The sequence below is a fragment of the Ambystoma mexicanum genome, chromosome 13, assembly GCF_040938575.1.
Source record: "Ambystoma mexicanum isolate Mex_15411 chromosome 13, UKY_AmexF1_1, whole genome shotgun sequence".
Taxonomy (NCBI): Eukaryota; Metazoa; Chordata; class Amphibia; order Caudata; family Ambystomatidae; genus Ambystoma; species Ambystoma mexicanum.
Genome location: NC_090938.1, coordinates 701,305,576 through 701,324,176, shown reverse-complemented (window position 1 = coordinate 701,324,176; position 18,601 = coordinate 701,305,576). Strand labels below are relative to the sequence as shown.

The 18,601-nt window shown below is 51.2% G+C and overlaps 1 protein-coding gene across 2 annotated transcripts in view; it reads left to right on the top strand.

Moving 5' to 3' along the window:
* GABBR1 (gamma-aminobutyric acid type B receptor subunit 1) overlaps positions 1 to 18,601 on the top strand; it is an 844,797-nt gene that overhangs the window by 313,585 nt on the left and 512,611 nt on the right. For both annotated transcript variants that reach the window (XM_069634794.1, XM_069634795.1), the window contains one exon: positions 9,335 to 9,523. In XM_069634794.1, the coding sequence (XP_069490895.1) occupies positions 9,335 to 9,523 (189 nt within the window). The remainder of the gene's footprint in view (positions 1 to 9,334; positions 9,524 to 18,601) is intronic.

The window sequence follows — 18,601 nt, the reverse complement described above, 5'->3', positions numbered from 1 at the left end:
CTGACGAGTCTCATGGGGCCCCCTTCGAGCCTATGTATCAGGCCTCTCTCAAGTTCCTCTCGTGGAAAATGGCTTTCCATGCGTCCATCACCTCCGCCAGGAGGGTGGGTGAGATACAGGCCCTATTCAGCACTTTCCACAAATTGAGGGTGGTGCTGCAGATGCACCCCTCTTTCATGCCGAAAGTTCAGTCGGAATTCCACGAACCTTTGATGTTACCTGTTTCTTTTCCCAAAGCCTTTGTCTCCGGCTGAGAGGGACTTGCACTCGCTGGACGTTGCTCGTGCCCTAAAGTTCTACGTGGCATGCACAAAGGGTTTTCGGAAGACTTCTCAACTGCTTGTGAACTTTGGTCCTGTGAACTATTCTGCATCATGCACTGTCATTGGTTGGCAAACCGACCTCTGCCCAGCCGTCCGAGAGCCCACTCCACCAGAGCGATCGCTGCGACGACGGCATTCCTGGCTGGTGTGCCCCTGCTGGACATCTGCAGGGCTGCGACATGGAGGTCCACGCACACCTTCACAAAGTTCTATTGTGCCGACAGGGATTCCAAGAGGAGTCTAGAGTCGGCCAAGCAGTGCCACGCAACCTATTCGCTTGAGGTGAGTGTTCCAGAGGTAAGAATGATTTTTTTCTTTTGAGACTCTCCACCTGGTGGTTGTATAATGTTGTACTTCTGTGTATTTGTTATTCATGAGCATGTGAATCCATGCCAGACCCCATGCCTGAGAAGGAACAAGTTACGTACCTGTAACTATTGTTCTCCAGCATGGGTCTGGCATGGATTCGCATGCGAACCCTCCCTCCTTCCCCTCTGTGGCTCTTCTTGGCCATACTGCCACTTTACGTGCTTACCAAATCTGAAGATGGCTGTCAGAGGAGGGGCTTAGGGAGACGACTGTCAAAGGCTGGGGGCAGTATGACCCAGAAAACAGTGATTGGTTTATGGGAGAAATACAGTTTGTAACTGAAAGTGAAACTGTTTTTCTTTTACTGAGGATTCCCAGCCTGACGACAGAGGATATTCATGAGCATGTGAATCCATGCCACACCCATGCTGGAGAACAATAGTTACAGGTAATTAAAGTGTTCCGTCCCACAACCTGAGTTTTACACCATCTAGTGAGTAGAGCATTCCACATCCTTTGATTCTCATACATACTGTCCCCTTTCCTCCATCCCTGTGGGCTGCCCCCAACATGGCGACGGTACCAGAACCTTTGGCAGCGAAAAATTGAGCTTCCCCTTTAAATTTAGTATAGCGAACAGGGCCGCAGCCTCGGGCGTGGGAACACCCCGACAAAGCCCCACTCTCCAGCACCTCACCTCAGTCCCCTTTTCGCATGCACAGTGTCGGTACTGGCAGGCAGCGCAGAGATTTTCTTTAGCTTTCTGCTTGCTCCGGTTTTGTTTTTTCAATCTTATTTAACTTCCCTTTGGTGCCTCGCCTCCTCAGGTGCATGCCGGACGCAGGAGGATTCACGAGATGTGCCTCATGCTACCGCTCCTTCCCGGCCTCGGACCCCAATGCACTCTGTCTTGCATGTTTGGGGCCCGACCAACGCTGGGACGCATGTTTCGGCTTGCAGAACTCTTGGTCAAAGGGCATTGAAGAATCATTTGTCATGGTGGAAGAGATCTTCCACACTTCTCCTTCGCCCCACCTTAAGGACTTTGTCTCCTGGACCTCTCGTCAAGACACGGTAGGCCCTCTGTTCAGCATGGCTCCACAGCACAGCGGCTCCTTCCCCGGGGTTCCCACAGATGGGGGTTACTGAGGTTCAGGTTCTGGCAGGCCTGAGGCCTCTAAGGCTGCCGACTCCCAAGCCGAGGGGCCCGGGTGCTCTTCTGGGCGCTCTTTGGACAGACCTTAGGCCACCGTGGCTACTGGCTCCCAAGCGGTGGGGCTCAGGGGCCCTACTGGGCTGTCCTCAGAAGGGCAAGTTTGTCCTCTTCTTCGACCCCTGGGGGTAAGGGATCATCAAGTGCCACCACCAAGAGTCTGTCCTCGGCACAATCCAGCATGGCTACCGGCACAGGTGCAAAGGGCGTCCAGCCTACCGGAGCTCGCTCCGAGGTCGTGAGTCAGTGCATTACGAGTACCGAGGGCTCAGCGCCTACCAGAGTGATCTCTGAGGTCGACGCTTCTGTTTCGGGTGCAATACTCAAGCTGTAGCCTCCCGTGTCTGAGGTCTCTTGTGGCTCAGGGCCTTCGCGCCCTCCCGCCTAGAGCGTGGCGCAATACTTCAAAATGGCGGAGAGGCACGTGGCAGTGCCTGCCAGGTCGTCAGCCATCTTGGATCCATCTCAGGTCCTGCCTGTGCTTTTCCCCATAGAATGGGCTTTGCAAGATGATCCCAGTCCACTTCCCTCTGTAAGCGGCAGCGGATTGTACGATACAGGCATCTGGTCTCCTTAGGAATACTTCTACTCATCACAGCCTTTCGGCTACACACCCCACATAGCTCTATGCTTTGACCAGGGCTTGAGACAACCACTTCTTCGAGCGTGTCCTCTTCCTCATGCGTTCCCCTCAGATGAAGGGGCTCCTGAAGGATATAGTGAAGGAGGTCGTCCCGCAGTTGGCGCCGCCCCATCTCCCTCCTGTGCATACTCCTCCCGTTCTTCCAGCGCCGGTCCCTCCCCCGATCCAGTGTCTACCGGTGTTTCAGACCCCTCCTACTCCTCCTGTACCACCAATTCCTCACCCTAAACAGCCGTTGGACGTGTCTTTGGCACCGGACTTAGGGGGGACCCTGTTGGCACCTGTGTCCCAGGGACTGGATTCCCCTTGGTCTGTGTAAAGGGAGGGGGGGCTATGATGACGTTGACGCCCAGGACGATGAACCCTCGGCAACCATTAAGGCCTTCCATGACCTCCTTAAGTGCCTATCAGCGTTCTTGGCGGGTCCCTCTGACCAAGGAAGCCCCCCAGGTTCAGGAGTCAGGGGTGCTAGCAGAGGTCTTGGGTAAGCGCACCACAATACGGTCTGGCATTCCTCTCCGGAAGGATGTCCTGCAGGTGGCGCGAAAGGTCTGGGAGAAGGCAAGGGCCAACGCCCAGATTAACAAGAAGTTGGACAGCAGGTTCAGGCTGACGGACAGGGAGCCAATCCTCCTGCCCTCCCACCCACAGCCTCGTTCTTCAGTGGTGGATGTGGCCTCCTTGTATTCTAAACCATATTTTTCATCGTCTTCCTCCTCCTGAGCCACCTCCATTTGTCTTTCCAAGGACGACAAAGCTAACCAGAAGCTGTGGTGGGAGCTCAGGAAATTTCTGCCCGACCTCTCTTCGGACAGGCAAGCCTCCTTCAAGGGCTGTCTGGCAGATGTCCGGCCCATCGCGCGGGACCTTATGGAGTCTTCGGTCTCCCACATCGACATAGCCAGTAGAGGGCTGTGCTTTGTTGTCGAGATGAGAAGGACGACATGGATGCACACCGCTAAGTTTTCATCTGATGTGCAGAAGCGTATCCTGGATCTGCCCTTCGAGGGTGTGGACCTTTTTCATTTGTCAACCAATGATGAGTTGACAAAGAAGAAAACCTCCACTCAAACTGCCAAGTCCTTGGCCATCCTGACAAACCTGGACAGAAATCCTTACCTCAGTCCCAGGGCAGGGCAGAGTTCAAGCCCACGCTTTCTCCTGCTTCAAGGGGTTCCGGGACCGCGGTGCACAGAAGCCTGACGTAGACCAGCGTCAACAGAAAGAAGCAGCAGAGGACGCTGCGTGGGTTTTTCAGCTCCCCATCCTCTGCCCTGCCTTTGACGCCAAGAAGCAGTGATGTCTAGATCGAGGAACACAGCTCACCTGTGGGGGGGCATTTGGCTCTTTCCCAGGACACCTGGAAGCGTCTTTTCAGCAACCCGTGGATCCTACCGTAGTCTCCAAGGGCTTCAGTGTTCCTCTTCCTTTGCCTCTACCATCCTCTACTCCTCTTCATCAGATCAGGCCCCCAGCTTTTTTACAGGAGGTTCTTTCACTCTTGGAGATGCAGGCGATAGATCCGGTTCCTCTTTTAGACAGGCGCATCCCCTCTGAATTCCAAGTGCCCCCAGTTTGCATCATGGGCAGGACGGGATCAGGGGTCGTTGGGAGATGCCTTCCAGATCTGTTGGCATGGCTGCAGGTGTTATGTGTTCCCACCCACCACACTGCTCCAACTGACCATCTGCAAGTTTTGGGCTTTGGTGGGTTGCAGCCTCATCCTGATCGCTACCCACTGGCCTTCAAGACCCTGGTTTTCAAATCGGTTGCAGTTGTGCTCCCAGGGTCCCATCCACCTTCCGATCTCCTGCAGGCGCTTCCTGACGCAGCAGGCCGGGGCGGTGGAGCATCCAGACCCGGTCAAGCTGATGCTGGCGCCATGGTTCCTGACCAGATGAATCTACAACATGCTACATTTTTGGATGATGACTGGGACATCATTCAGCAGACCAGGAGGTCCTCGACTCGGTCCCAGTATAAGAGTAAGTGGACTAGGTTCTGCCATTGGGCTGGACCCTGTCTCCTCTCCTCTGGATAACGTACTAGCTTTTTCAGCACACCTGCCTCGTTCTGCTGTTCAGGTAGATACTTGTCACACTTATTTAACGGCCATTTGGGCCTTTAAGAATTCCCCTGAGCATGTGTTTTCTGCAGCCAACCCTGTGATTAAGGCTCACGTTAAGGGGTTGTTGCATAGGCCGCAATGCGTTCTGGCATCTTTGCAGCGCAAGTCTTTCGAACCTATGGCCTCTGTGGACATCCGCTTCATGACACTAAAGACGGTTTTACTGGTGAATCTCACCTCTGCGCGCAGTGTTAGTGAGCTGCAGGCATTGTCCTCGTGCAAGCCCTTCATGACGTTTCACAGCGACAAGATCATCTTGCGCACTCACCCAAACGTCTTGCCCAAGGTGGTCTGTCCATTTCATCTGAATCAGGAGAACTGCCTGCTGGTGTTCTTCCCGAAACCGCCATGAGAGGCAGAGAGGGCTCTGCATTCCTTGGACCTCAAGAGGGTCCTAAAGTTTTATCATTCTTGGACGAAAGCCTTCAGGAAGTCTGAGGCATTGTTTGTGACTCGGGGGCTCCTCCCCCGGTTGTCAGGCTTCCAAGGCTTCCATCGCCGTTGGATGGTTCTGGCCATTTCAGAGGTGTACATGGCCATGGGCAGACCTGTTCCTGAGGGGATTCAAGCCCATGCGGTCAGAGCCAAGGCCACGGCCATCGTGTTTCAGAGTCATGGTTCTTGGGATGTCATCTGCAAGGCGGCTACTTGGGTCATTCCATCGGCCTTCTGTAAGCACTACTCACTGGGCACCAGCTCTAGGAATTATGCAGACTTTGGTCAGGCGATTCTGAAGAACCTTTTTGCTTCGTCCTAGATATGAGGCAGGTTCTCCTAGCTCCACCCTGTGTTCTTGTTCAGTGGAATCACCCACAAGGATGGAGGAAAGGGGACATATGAGTAATTAAAGTTACTCACCGTAGTGACTAGGGTACACATAGTCCATAGACCCATTTCCTCCATACATCCCACCCACCTTCCCCCCCTAGTATGCCAATGGCTAATAAGTTATAAGCATAGCCAGGTATCTAGGCGTCAGATGTGTTCAAAGGGGACTGAGGTGAGGCGCCAGAGGGCAGGCCTCTGCGGGGCATTCCTACGCCTAAGGGTGTGCCCCTGCACGCTAAACTAAATCTTAAGGGAAAGCTCACTTATTTGCTGTCAAAGGTTCTGGTAGCGTCCCCATGTTGGGGGACACCCACAAGGATGGATGAAAGGGGACTATGGACTATGAGTACTCTAGTCACTACGGCGAGTAACTTTTATTTTTACACCATCTAGAGAGCAGAGAATTCTGCATAACCTGTTCTCTTACACCATTTGGAGAGCAGGAAGGTCATCCCTAAAACAGCACTCATGCACAATTTAGAGTGTAAAGAGTTCTCCACAACTTGTGCTTCTACATCACCTGAAGACCAAAGAGTTCCCAATGACTCACTCTCTTGAAGCACCTCAAGTCCTTCCTCTTTGCATCTGCCTTTGCCCCCCTCTGCCCTGCTGATCTGCTCTCTCTTGGCACTGTGCACCTGGCCACCACCTGTCCCCCTTTGCCCAGGTACCTGCTCACCCTGCCACCCTTCTGCACTGCCTCCCGGCCACCCCTCGCACTGGGGACCATATCTGTGCCCATACAGTCCTCAACCCCTCCCATTTTCTTCTTTTATGCACTTACAGACTTACCCAGCTCTGCTGCCGTAAACACAGCAATTGCCACTTGCTGAATGCACTACCCCTATTTATTGTTCCATTATCAATCTATTTGTATTTATGACTATTTATCTGTTCTCCGCTGCTCTGCACTTTCCAGTCTCCCCCTTCCATGCACTTCCCCCTTTCCCTTTCCCATGCACTTGCACGTTCTCAATGTCACTGGGCCTAGTAAGATAGTTGTTTTGTTCTCCCCTGTTCCCCCTCCCTTGCCTTGTCGCGCTCTGAAACACTTGTGTACGAGCATGATATAAATAAAATATCATATCATATCATATCATACAGAGAGTAGTAAATTCACCATAAACAACGCCCTTAAACAAGCTAAAGAGCAAACTGCACCCCACAACCACCACTCTTGCACCGTCAAGAGAGCAGAATGTTCTGCACAGTTAACACTCTTCCACCTTCTGGAGAGCATAGTTCCACACAACCAGTGCTCTTACACCATCTACAGAGCAACACGTTCCTCACAACAAGCTCTTTTACAACATCTGAAGAACAGAGAGTTCCCCACAACTTGAACTTTTGCACCATATAGGGAAAAAAAAGTGCCCCACAACCTGCTGTTTTACACAAAATAGAGAACAAAGAGTACATCACTACCCGCTTTCCTACTCCTGTTAGAGAACTGAATTTCCCACACGCAGTGCCCCTGAACCATCAAAAGAGCAGAGAGAGCCCAACAACCAGCACTCTTGCACTGTTTTATGAGCAGAGTTTACAACAACCGTTACTCTTCCACCACCCAGAGAACAAGGAGTCCCCCACAACCCACTCTCCTGCCCCACTTACCAATTTAGAGAATTCCCTGCAGAATCTTTCTTAAAACATCTAGAGAAGAACGTGTTACACAACTGGCACTCATGCGCCATCTGTAGAGCAGAGATTTCTTCCCAACCTGCTCTCTCACATCATCAAGAGAGCAGAGCGTACTTGATATGACAGGATAGTTTATTTATATAGCGCCTATACACAATGGGCCTCATTACGAGCATGGCGGTAGCTGTGCCTGTATGGCAGGCACCGCTACCGCCATGCTCGCTACCAGCATCGCCTCCCACGATTGGAGCTGGTAATTGCCCATTCGCGGGAGGTGGTAATGCCGGGCTCCCGATCCCCATTCTGCCCCATAGGGCAGAATGGGGGTTGGGAACATGGTTGCACCGGCACCGTTGATAATGGTGCCGGTGCAATCACGGGTTCTACTCGCGGGTGCCGCACAGCCCGCCAGGTCAGACCTGGCGGGCTGTCAGGGATCCGCGAGGGAAACTCGGAATAAGGCGGTACAGTATGGACGGTGCTGGTGCCATACCGGCACCGTCCATACCGTATCACCAGGGTCGTAATGAGGCCCAATGTGTTTCAAAGCACTTCAAGGCAAGGGAGGGAACAGAGGAAAATACAATGACATTCTTACAAGGCCATGAACAGTAAGGATGTGAAATTAACTAACGTCCTCGGCCTGGGGACATTTCAGATAGTGCAAGAGCTAAGACACAGATAAGGAAGGGAGGGGGTGAGTGGGAAGGAAATGGGAAACAGACAAGCGACTACTGCACTATGCCTGACGACATTTCTGGTAGAGCTGGAGATGTACAAGAGGTGAGGGAGGGGGGAGCAGAAAGGAAGGAGAGGAACAAAACAAGTGACTATCGTATTAGGCCTGATGTCATTTCAGATAGTGCTGGAGGGTGTGGGGGGGTGGGAAGGAAAAAAACAAATAAGGGAAGGGGGAGGAGACAAACATGGCTGTTATCATACTAGGTCCAAGGACAATTCTGCTAGAGTAAGTGCATAGGAAAAAAGTAAGGGGAGGAGAGAGGGAGAAGGGAGAAAGAGGGAGGAGGAGAGAACGGAGAGTAAGAGCAGTGTAAATCCGTGAAGAAGCAAGAGGGGAGAGCGAATAAAGTTGCAGAAGTCAAAAATAACACATAATTTAGCAAGAGAACAGTAAATGCAAGCCAGGATTCAAGATGAAGATGGGCACCGCATGGGTCAGGGCCACCATGAGTACGAGATGCAGGGGAAGTCCAGCATGAGTTTTGAGAAAGGGTATGTGAGTCAATGAGTCCATAAAAGTCAAATCCAAGCATTGGCCACAAAACGGTGATGGTACACCATAATGTATCAAGACAAACTCCTTCAGTGGTTAGATGTAGGGGGGTTGGGTGTAGAAGGAGAAGACTGAAGGGGGAAGGGGAAGCAGGGTAGAAGAAATCAAGAAAAAACAGGCAACACGACCCACCCCATTCACCATCTGGAGAACAGAGTCTTCTGCACAACCATCTACATGGCAGAGAGTTCCTCACAACCAATGCACTTACACCATTTAAAAAGTAGACAATTCCCCCAACCAGTGATCTTACACCATCTAGAGAGCACAGTGTTGCTCACATCCTGCACGCTTACGTCATCTAGTGAGAAGAGCCCTCTTACAACTAGTGCTCTTACACCACCTAGAGAGCTGACAGTTCCCCACATTCTGCGCTCTTACAACTGGGGAGCAGATAGTGCCCCCCCAATATGTGCTCTTACACCTTATGTAAAGCAGAGAGTTCCTCATGACCTGCCCTCTTAATATTTGCATTGCCAGCTCTTGCTGTTCATGCATCTCAGTGTATCGTACTCTCCAGGCATCTCACGCTGCCCCTTCTTTTCACTGCCACCCCCTGATTTCTCTTCCATATTCAGCACCTACTCTTCCTCATATTGCTCTCTGCCATATTCCAACCCCCGTCCATTCTTCTTTCCTTCATCCTGCTTTGAAAGCAGCCTTAAGGCAGTATTAATTTCTAGGCAGAGGCCTGCGTGCATACATCCAGGCACACTGAATGCAAAGAGAAATTGAGCACTGATGAGATCACATTCCCATCTCAAAACTCCTTGTGCAGTTTACTCTCTTGACACAAGTAATCCTAGTGATGACTTCAGCTGTGGCTTTTGTGATTCTCAAAGCTCCTTTTTCTGAATGTTGGCTTCATCCCCCAACCACTGGCTTCCCCAGAGTTGGTCCCTCTGCACTCTTCTGCACTCTACAATGCATTAATTCTGTGTTTCCCTCCCTACAGTACGCACCTGCCCCAAGATGCACCTGAAATTGGAGAACGGCCATGCCGATGCCCGGGATATGGTCCGAGTTCCTGTGGAGGGTACCTGGATAGATTTCCGATGTGATGCCGGCTTTCGATTGGTTGGGAACAGCCGCAGTTTCTGCACCAAAGTCGGGAAATGGGATTTCCCCAAGCCAACGTGTGAAGGTGAGATTGTTCTCCTACCCGCCACTTCTCAATCACTTCTGCACATGGTAACACCTAGATGAAAGAAAGGTTGGCGTAGAGCATGATATATAGTTCCACTCCTGGATCAGGGTGCATTGGTCAGAAGCTGGAAGTTAGTTGGTAGATCTGTTCAGGTTATTCCTGACTAAATTGTGGGAAGTTGTCAGGAGCTAATGTAACTCAAACTCCGACCCACATATTGTTCTTGGGGTTAAGTATGCCCTACATTAGTCTCAGCCACAGAATCGTACTCTGTAATCTTCCCTCTCTGTAGGTGATGGTCACAGCCAAGAGTACCTTTTTGCCTCAAGGGATTGAAAGAACTAGGAGATATTTGGCACCCGCTTGCAGCTTAGAAGGGTCGAACATCAACTGCTACCTACAGCCTAATGCAGAGGTGATGCACACACAGTAGGATGTTCTTCCCTTATGTTTACATAACTATGTTTGGAGTTCTCTAGAATGTAATAAAAACACATAAGGGGTGGGATAAATCTCAGGGTATTGTCACTGCTCCCAAAGCCAGAGAACGGAGGCTGCTACCCGATAGTCCCCCTGGGGGTGGTACTCAGCAGCTGGATCTCATGGGGAGGGAAACACTCCATGGGACCTGTGACAACTATCCTGGGAGAACATGGTATGCAACCCCTCCACCTCTGTCCCCTCACTCCTCTCACCCTACACCATCCTCTATAGTTTCTCACAAGTCTATATATTTCTGTAGGGCGGGAAACCCTGTCCACATAAAACATACTAGGACGAGGAAGAGTGAAAACTACCCAAAGGGAGTACCTTTACATAATGACATGAAGAAGATTGGGCAAGGAGGAAATAGCCCACAGCAGAACCAACATATGCAGTACAGTCAATCAGAATCAAAGTTGAAGATAAAAAGGGAAGAAGGACTATGTGCAGAGGCAGAACCTCCCTGGAGGAACTGAGAGCTGGCTGGATGTTTGTTCCCAAGGACAGGGGATACTGGCAAAGCCTTGCTGAACACACACAATGTTCAAAGTAGTGCTGGCTGCAGAATCAGAGGTCTGGGAACTACCAGGAGCCGGACCACACGGTCACAGCAAGAGACGCGAGTCGAGAGGGACCAGACCTAGAAACACGGCGAGGAGACGCGGAGAGTGCAGGAAGCTATGCGGAAGCCCACAGTAAGCACAGGCAGTTCCGTGAAGGCAACCGAGCAAGCCTGTAACCACTAAAGGTACCTGGGTTACCTTAGCGGGTGGGAGTGATTACAGAGAATGAAGGTGGCAGTTGAGGGTAGTCAAGGAATCTCCTATCCCTCGTACCAGTACTTGGGGAAATATATAAAGAGGACATATGAGAAACAGTGCCTGGCAGGCTAGTGAACCAACCTGGCTCCGAGGTACGGTAAACCCGAGAGAGGGCTCTGGGACCCATTTGCGACTGGGGAAGCCCCAGAAATACAGCACATCAGGGTCTGGGACCCAAAGGAAGTTGGGGAAGCCCCGCAAAAGGATACAGGATGTTCAAGTACCCAGTACCATTTAAGGAAGCACGCAAACAAGGGGCTGAGTCCCACAACACATCAGGGAAGCCCCGAGACAGCAAAAAGGGGTCAGGACCCACGTAAAAGAGCGGCAAGATATGGAGCAAGTCTGGGAGACCCTGAGATATGCCAGAGGGGCCTGGGGCCCACACAAAAGAGAGAGAAAAGAACAAGAAGTAGAGACAAGGGGTTGATGACCCATGGTTAAGGGACAATGGGCCTCATTACGAGGCTGGCAGTAGCCGTGCCTGTAGTACTGCTGCTGCAGGTATTCATTTTTTTCCGGCGCCCAGAAAAGGGAAATTACCTGGGTCATTACGACCTTGCCAGACCCGGTAATTGCCCTTTTCTGTGCGCTGGAAAAAAATTATTCCCCATTCCCATTTGAGCCCCATAGGGCTCAATGGGAATGGGGAGGGTGGTAGCACCAGTACCGTTAATAATGGTACCAGTGCTACTGTTATGTTCTGCTAGCGGGTACCAGTACGGCCACCAGGTCAGACCTGGTGGCTGCAAGGGCACCCGCAAGCAGAACTCGTAGTATGGCGGTATGGTAGCAAGGGTGTCGTTAGCGCTACCGTCACCGTTGTTGGCTTACCGCCATATTTACAATGAGGCCCAATATAGTTTTTGGATCGATAAGAGCTACCATCAAGTCTGGCAGGTTAGTGAACCAGACTTGATGCAACACTGGTGAACTTTGCTTTTTGGTGTTTTGTTTTGTGGAATGCAACTTCTGGTTAGAGGAAGAAGAACCACAATCAAGTCCGGCAGGATAGTGAACCAGACTTGGTAGGACAGTTGCAAGTGGAGAAAGAACAGGGGATGGGACTCCCAGCGTCCCCTTGATACTTGAGAACTGTATTTTTCATTTTCCTAAGAATTGAACATTTTGAATTGAACATTAAGTTGGAGACCAGAACGAGAGAAGCCTCCTTCTGGACCAAGAAGACCCTAGTTTTTCTTAATTGATATAGGGCCTCATTACGACCCTGGCGGAGTGGGTTTACGCCAGCGGTATTCGCGGCGGACCCGTCCGCCCCACTACGAGTTCCCGTAGCGCCATGGAGCGTTTTCCGCCTGGTTTTTCCGGGCGGAGAAATCCATGGCGCTACGGGACCTTGTTGTTAATTACGCCACCGTATTTTACGGTGGCGTAATTAACGCCTTCCCCACTCCCATTATACCCTATGGGGCAAAAATGGGAATGGGGAAGGGTAAAATGGGGAATGGGGATTTACCGCCCCGCCAAGGTCGGAATGGGGCGGTAAATCCGCCAACCCCCATGGCGCTATCGGCAGCTTTCCGCCGTGCTCCATGGTGCATTTGGCGCCACGATTTCCGCCAGGGTCGTAATGAGGCCCATAGAGTGTAAGGGACTGAAATAGGTTTGGACACAAGACGCTGGACACTTTGTGTTACCAGAATCCTGACAAGAGTCCTTAGTCTTTTTGTTGAGGGACGGAAACCCTTCTTAGAAACAGGGCCGGGTAGGGTTTCGTGTTCTTTTCCTTTTAATAAAAGTCTTTGCCAACGAATATGCCACCTCTGTGTCAGACTCGTACTTCTGCACCCTTACAGGGGCCATTTTATAGCACATGCTAATTGCATGTAGGAGATAGTCCAACACTTGCACTTAAGTGGTGCGGCTTCCATACATGCAATTTTAACCATTTACAAAGCAGGCTGCAAGAGTGCGAGATTGCATGAGTGCGGCTTGACACAACACGTTCCTTGTGCCTTTGCTCTAACAGTTTATTACGGTGAGCCTACGAGCTGGGAGCATGAGACTTGCTGTGTGCCGGGGTCCGAATCCATTGCTGTGGTGATAGTGGTGGTTGGTGTCAGTGGCAATCTGGCAGCCCGAACAGACAAAAATTAGGCAAAACCAGAACGCACAAGGAGAGCCGCAGATAACATAAGGTGAGCTCCTTCATTGTAAAAACCCCACACTCGGCCGGGCCGCGGCAGTGAGTGCAATTGGCACACTGTTGTGGTGCCTGGAATTACACCAGCTCCTTTTCAAGTCACGGGAGTCAGCTGGCAGCTGGCAGCTGGCAGTCTAGCAGTCTAAAAGTACCCTTTATTGGTTTTGCTCGCTCTGCACGTTCTGCTCATTTAGCGCGTGGAAACTTGAAATTTGACACCCAACAGCATAGACGCAGCTGGTTACGTCAAAAGGAGTGGACTGCACCAACATGAATTTTATATTCACTGACCAATCTCTACTGTGAGAACAGTAGATGCATGCAGTGACTGTTTGGGTGTCACCCTTTTGAGCTGGGTGTATTTTAAACCAATTTAAAGTAGAAGTGGTATGTGGTCCGTGGTGCTGAGGGAGAGGGACCCAGCCCCCTGGTGGAAGGAACACATTGGATCCACATCCACGTGTGAGGTGTTCAGACTGACTTTGCCCTTGTCTCCCTTCCCTCCAAGGCTATTTAAGGGCGTGTGACTAACTGATTGGAAGAACTGCCTCCCTACGGGGCAGGAGAGAAATTAAGGTTGACCTAAAAATTCTGTTTAGTCTAACCACCTAGAACATTTCCTCCTGAACTGTGCCACCCTAGGGGGGGAGTAGCTTCTTCAATCCTCCAAAGAGACATACTTAAACCTTTCCTTTGGAAGCTTGGTGATCCCCCACTCATTGAGTAACTAGAGCAGCGGTCTTCAAACTTTTTTGGCCTGGGCCCCCCCTGAGCAAAGTTTGGGCAGGCCGGGCCCCTCCAAAAGTGCCAGATTGACAGTATGTAGAAATTGCTATGAACTTTTGTGTGCTGTTACAGCACCCTACTCCCAGTACAGACCCTGGGTTCTCCCCCACCCTACTCCCACCACTATCCCAGTGCTGCCGCCCATCCTGCTCCCACCACAGTCCCATAACACAAGCATACACACATCCATACACATTTAAATAAAAAATAAATCGCCATAAACGTACCTCGCGTGGTTGCTAAAATGCCCCGCTCCAGGTTGCTCTGCCCGTATGTGCGAGGAGGCGCAGGAGCACCCCATCGCACATGCATACATGCAGTGCCCCAGCCAGCATTTCCAATGAGCTATGCAAGGCTGGCGAAGCAAAACATCCCCAGCGTTGCATGGCTCCGTGATCACGTGCGGCTGGGGAAATGAACTGTCAAAGGCAAACAGTGTTTCCCTTTGACAGTTCAGCCTGCCCAGGAGCACTCCCTCAGCTGAAAAAAGCAGCTGAGGGAGTGCTCAGTGTTTCACTGGGATGACTCCTTGGCTCCTCCATAATGGGTGAGGTGACGCCCCCTCACCCATTATGGATGAGCAGGCAGGCTTGGACTGGCCTATAGGGCAATAGAGCGATGACTGTACCAAAAATGCAAAATGCTAGTGTAGGCCAGTCAAAATGGGCCACTTTTTTGGCCAATGTGGGCCAGTTTGAGGAGTTACTTCACTATGCAGCTAGTAATTTTGACCATTGTTGCTGAATAAATATTCTTTAAATATTGCCATTTATTTAAATTTGAACAAAAAACAACCCCTTGGATACTATTCAAACAGTCTGTGACTAAAGGACTGACTATCCATTTGCAACTTCTGGCCATTTTTTCATTGGTGCCTAAGACCGTTTTATGGTCCAGTCTGACCATGTGAGCTGTCCCTTCCCATTTCCTCCAATCTAAAAGAAATGTTTTAAAAAAGAATATATATTTCTGAGGCTTGTGGAATCTGCTTAGATCACATGCTGTGCATAGGCCGACATCTAGTGGAAGCTGCGGAGTATTACAGTTTGTTTTTCGAAAATCGAAAAAGGGCGTCGACACAGGGCGTGCCAGTAATACTATCCCTAGTGTGACGTCCACTGTACCCATGATCCCTCACGCGTCTAGGATCCTCAGATTGTTTTTTTCCGCCATTCTGGTCGGAAGCACTTCATCGGAGTTCCCTGGCTTTGCCATATTTACACTTAAAAATAATTCTAATTTGCCCCATTTTCTCACCCCTACGTCGACCAGCATCTCGACGCCGAACCGGGGAGGAGATCAACGTCGAAACCCGACGGATTGGGCCTTGAGGCTTCCGCCTCGGCTCGGGCCTGGGCCGCTGGCCTCGGCCCTACAGTAGGGAGAGTGGGGGGTGGTACACTTCCACACTCGGTTAGAAACACCTTCTTACCTACACACACTTGCCCGCTGCCCACAGGCGCGTATGGAGGGTACGCCCTTTCAGTTTTGCCCCAAGTGTAATAAAAAATACCCTTGGGTAGATAAGCACGCTACGTGCAACCTTTGCCTGCCCAGAGACCACCCCGAGGCGGGTTGCAGGGCCTGTAGCAGGTTTAAGACAAAAACTCTTAAGGACCGCTCCACCAAGCGTTGGGCCCACCACGCCAAGCTAGCAGCTATGGAGGCGGAGGGTACCTTCAGCGACGGCAGCGACGCCGGACTTTCGGACGGCGAGGGCCCCAAGGCGTCGAAAGACAGCCTAACGCACGTCCCCGGCCTCGGAAGGTCGTCCGTCCCGGCGACTATGGGGAAGTCCCCCGGCGACAAGAGCGTTACACATACACACGCTAAACACAAAAAACCCACCCGAGATTCGACGTCGTCGAAACCTCGGAAAGAGGCACAAAAGGAGCGGTCCGTAAGGACGTCCTCTGGGCGGTCCCGGTCGAGGTCGCCGCACGACGTCAGGCAAGCCTCCACACTTGCACATAGTGCCTCGCCCATTAACATCACGGAAGATCACTCGTCCGGAGACGAACACGGCTTCCATCCCCAGCCTGCACCCCAGGGAAAGGGTACATCACTTGGGAGTGAGGAGGGCCCAGTTTCGAAGCCTAGTTCGAAACACAGGGATTCCACCTCCGATCCTCGACGCCAGGCGTCGAAAGATAAGGGAAAGGGTAAACACACTTCCACCCACGGGGAAGGGGGTAAGCAACAAAAGAAACAACCCTTGCAATCCCCCACAACAATAGAACTGACTTCCCCGTCCAAGTCTTCTCAGGGACAGTCCATAGAGAGTTCCAGCAGGGTCACCCCAAGCTCAAAGCTCTGGTCATGCGAGGACATTGACAGAGTAATGTCAAGGATGTCCTCCTTAGCAAATTTCTTCGAAAGACACCCTGACCAACTACTAGCTTTAAACCCTCAGGAATCTTCTCCCTCAGGTTCAAGGGACCCTATCCCTTCAAATAAAAGGCCCCGGGTCGAGACACCAGTAAAGGCTTCAGAACCCTTCGAGGTCCAACCCTATTCTTGCCTTTTCCCTACAGGCCAAGGAGACTCTTCCCTTATAGAGGGCCAGGATTTTGAAACACCAGAAGATCTCGCAGTGTCAGGATAACATCCGACAGATGGGTGCTGTCGACAGTATCCAAGGGGTACTGTATAGAACTACTGCAACGTCCCCGAAACCACCCTCCAAGACAAAAAGTCCACTCTTTAGAACATCAAAAAATCCTCCTCGAGGAAATCTACAATCTGCTCCTAAAGGACGCGATAGAACTCGTCCCAGGACACCAGGTAAACAAGGGTATCTATTCAACTTACTTCCTTGTGCCAAAGAAAGATTTAACAATGCGCCCAGTATTGGACTTACGGCCTGCCAACAAGTATGTCAAGCCCCAAAAATTCCGTATGACCACGCTACAAGAGGTAATCCCACTCCTAAAAAAGGGGGATTACATGGCATCCTTGGATATGAAAGATGCCTATTTTCATATTTCTATGCTCCCGGTGCACAGAAAATACTTGCGCTTCAAGGTGGACAGTCGCCACTACCAATTCAAGGTACTGCCCTTCGGGATAGCTTCAGCACCAAGGGTATTCACCAAGGTACTGGCGGTGGCAGCTGCACACCTACGCAGGGAGGCAATCCCAGTGTACCCTTATCTAGACGACTGGCTCATAACGGGGGAAACCCCAGGAATCTGCAGATCAAACATTCAGAGGACTATCGACCTCCTCCACGAATTAGGCTTCTCTATCAACGAGAAGAAGTCAAGTCTGGTGCCAAGCACCTCAAAACAGTTTCTAGGAGCTATCCTAGATACTCAGAGAGAATTGACCTTCCCTTCGGAAGAAAGAATTCGGAATATACTTCTGCAAATTCCGCATTATCAGTCAGGTCAACAGATAACAGTACGCAAAGCTATGCGGTTACTGGGCATGATGGCGTCATGCATTTACCTGGGCCCCCACGCGCGTCTGCGCATGCGTCCCATGCAGGAATGGTTGGCGAAACAGTGGTCTCAGGCAAGTGGTCAGTGGGACGATCTAGTGGTCGTTTCGCCAACACTCGTACAGAGCCTACACTGGTGGACAAGAGAGAATATCGCAAAGGGGAAACCCTTTTACGATCCCGAAGTACAGGCAGTGGTTACTACAGATGCATGCCTGACTGGGTGGGGAGCTCACCATCTCCACCACACAGCTCAGGGTCTCTGGTCTCACTCAGTAGCCAAGAACCACATCAATCTGCTAGAGCTTCTGGCAGTATTCCGTGCGCTGCAGGCGTTCGAGCCCCATCTACTGAACTTGTCGGTGCAGATCAGGACGGACAGCACGACAGCCATGTTCTATCTGAACAAGCAAGGAGGGACTCGTTCGCCAAATCTGTCCAAGCTTGCCCAGAAAATATGGATATGGGCACTCAGACGGAACATCTTCCTGTCATCGCAACATGTTCCAGGGGAGCTCAATTCCCTAGCGGATGCTCTAAGCAGAGACCCCCTCCCAGAAGAACACGAATGGGTCCTTCACAGAGACGTAGTAGAAGATCTCTTCTCTCAGTGGGGTTTCCCCACTATAGACCTATTCGCCACAAGCGAAAACAAACAATGCCCAGGATTTGCATCCAGGTTCCCCCAAACGGACTCCCAGGGGAATGCCCTGTGGATGAACTGGTCAGGGATGTTTGCGTACGCTTTTCCACCAACTCCTCTCTTCAGGAAGGTGGTGTACAAGATGAACAAGGAATCAATGACGCTCATCCTAGTTGCTCCCATGTGGGCGAGACAACCATGGTTTCCACACCTACGCAGGATGGCGGTGTGCGAGCCCATCAGACTCCCAGCCTGGTGCAACAAGGTCAAACACTGCATCAGGAACCCAACTCTATGAACCTAGCAGCATGGCTCCTGAAGTCATAGAGTTTGGACATCTCAAATTACCACAGAGGTGTATGGACATTCTAAAAGAGTCCAGTAAACCAAATACAAGACACTGTTACTTTGACAAGTGGAAAAGATTCGTTATCTGGTGCCAGAATAAACAAATCAACCCGGTTGATTGCACTCCTTCCAACGTTGTAACATACATGCTCCACCTGCTGGATGCAGGGTTGGTTTTTAACTCTCTCAAAGTACACCTGGCAGCCCTCTCGGCTTACACCACATCCCATAACAGGGTCTCGTGGTGGAAAGTACCAGTGGTTAAAGCCTTCATGGAAGGAGTAAAGAGACTTCACCCTCCTATTTCGAACCCACCGCCAGGATGGGACCTCAACGTGGTGCTAGCTAAGCTCATGGGGCCCCCCTTCGAACCCATGCATAAAAGTAG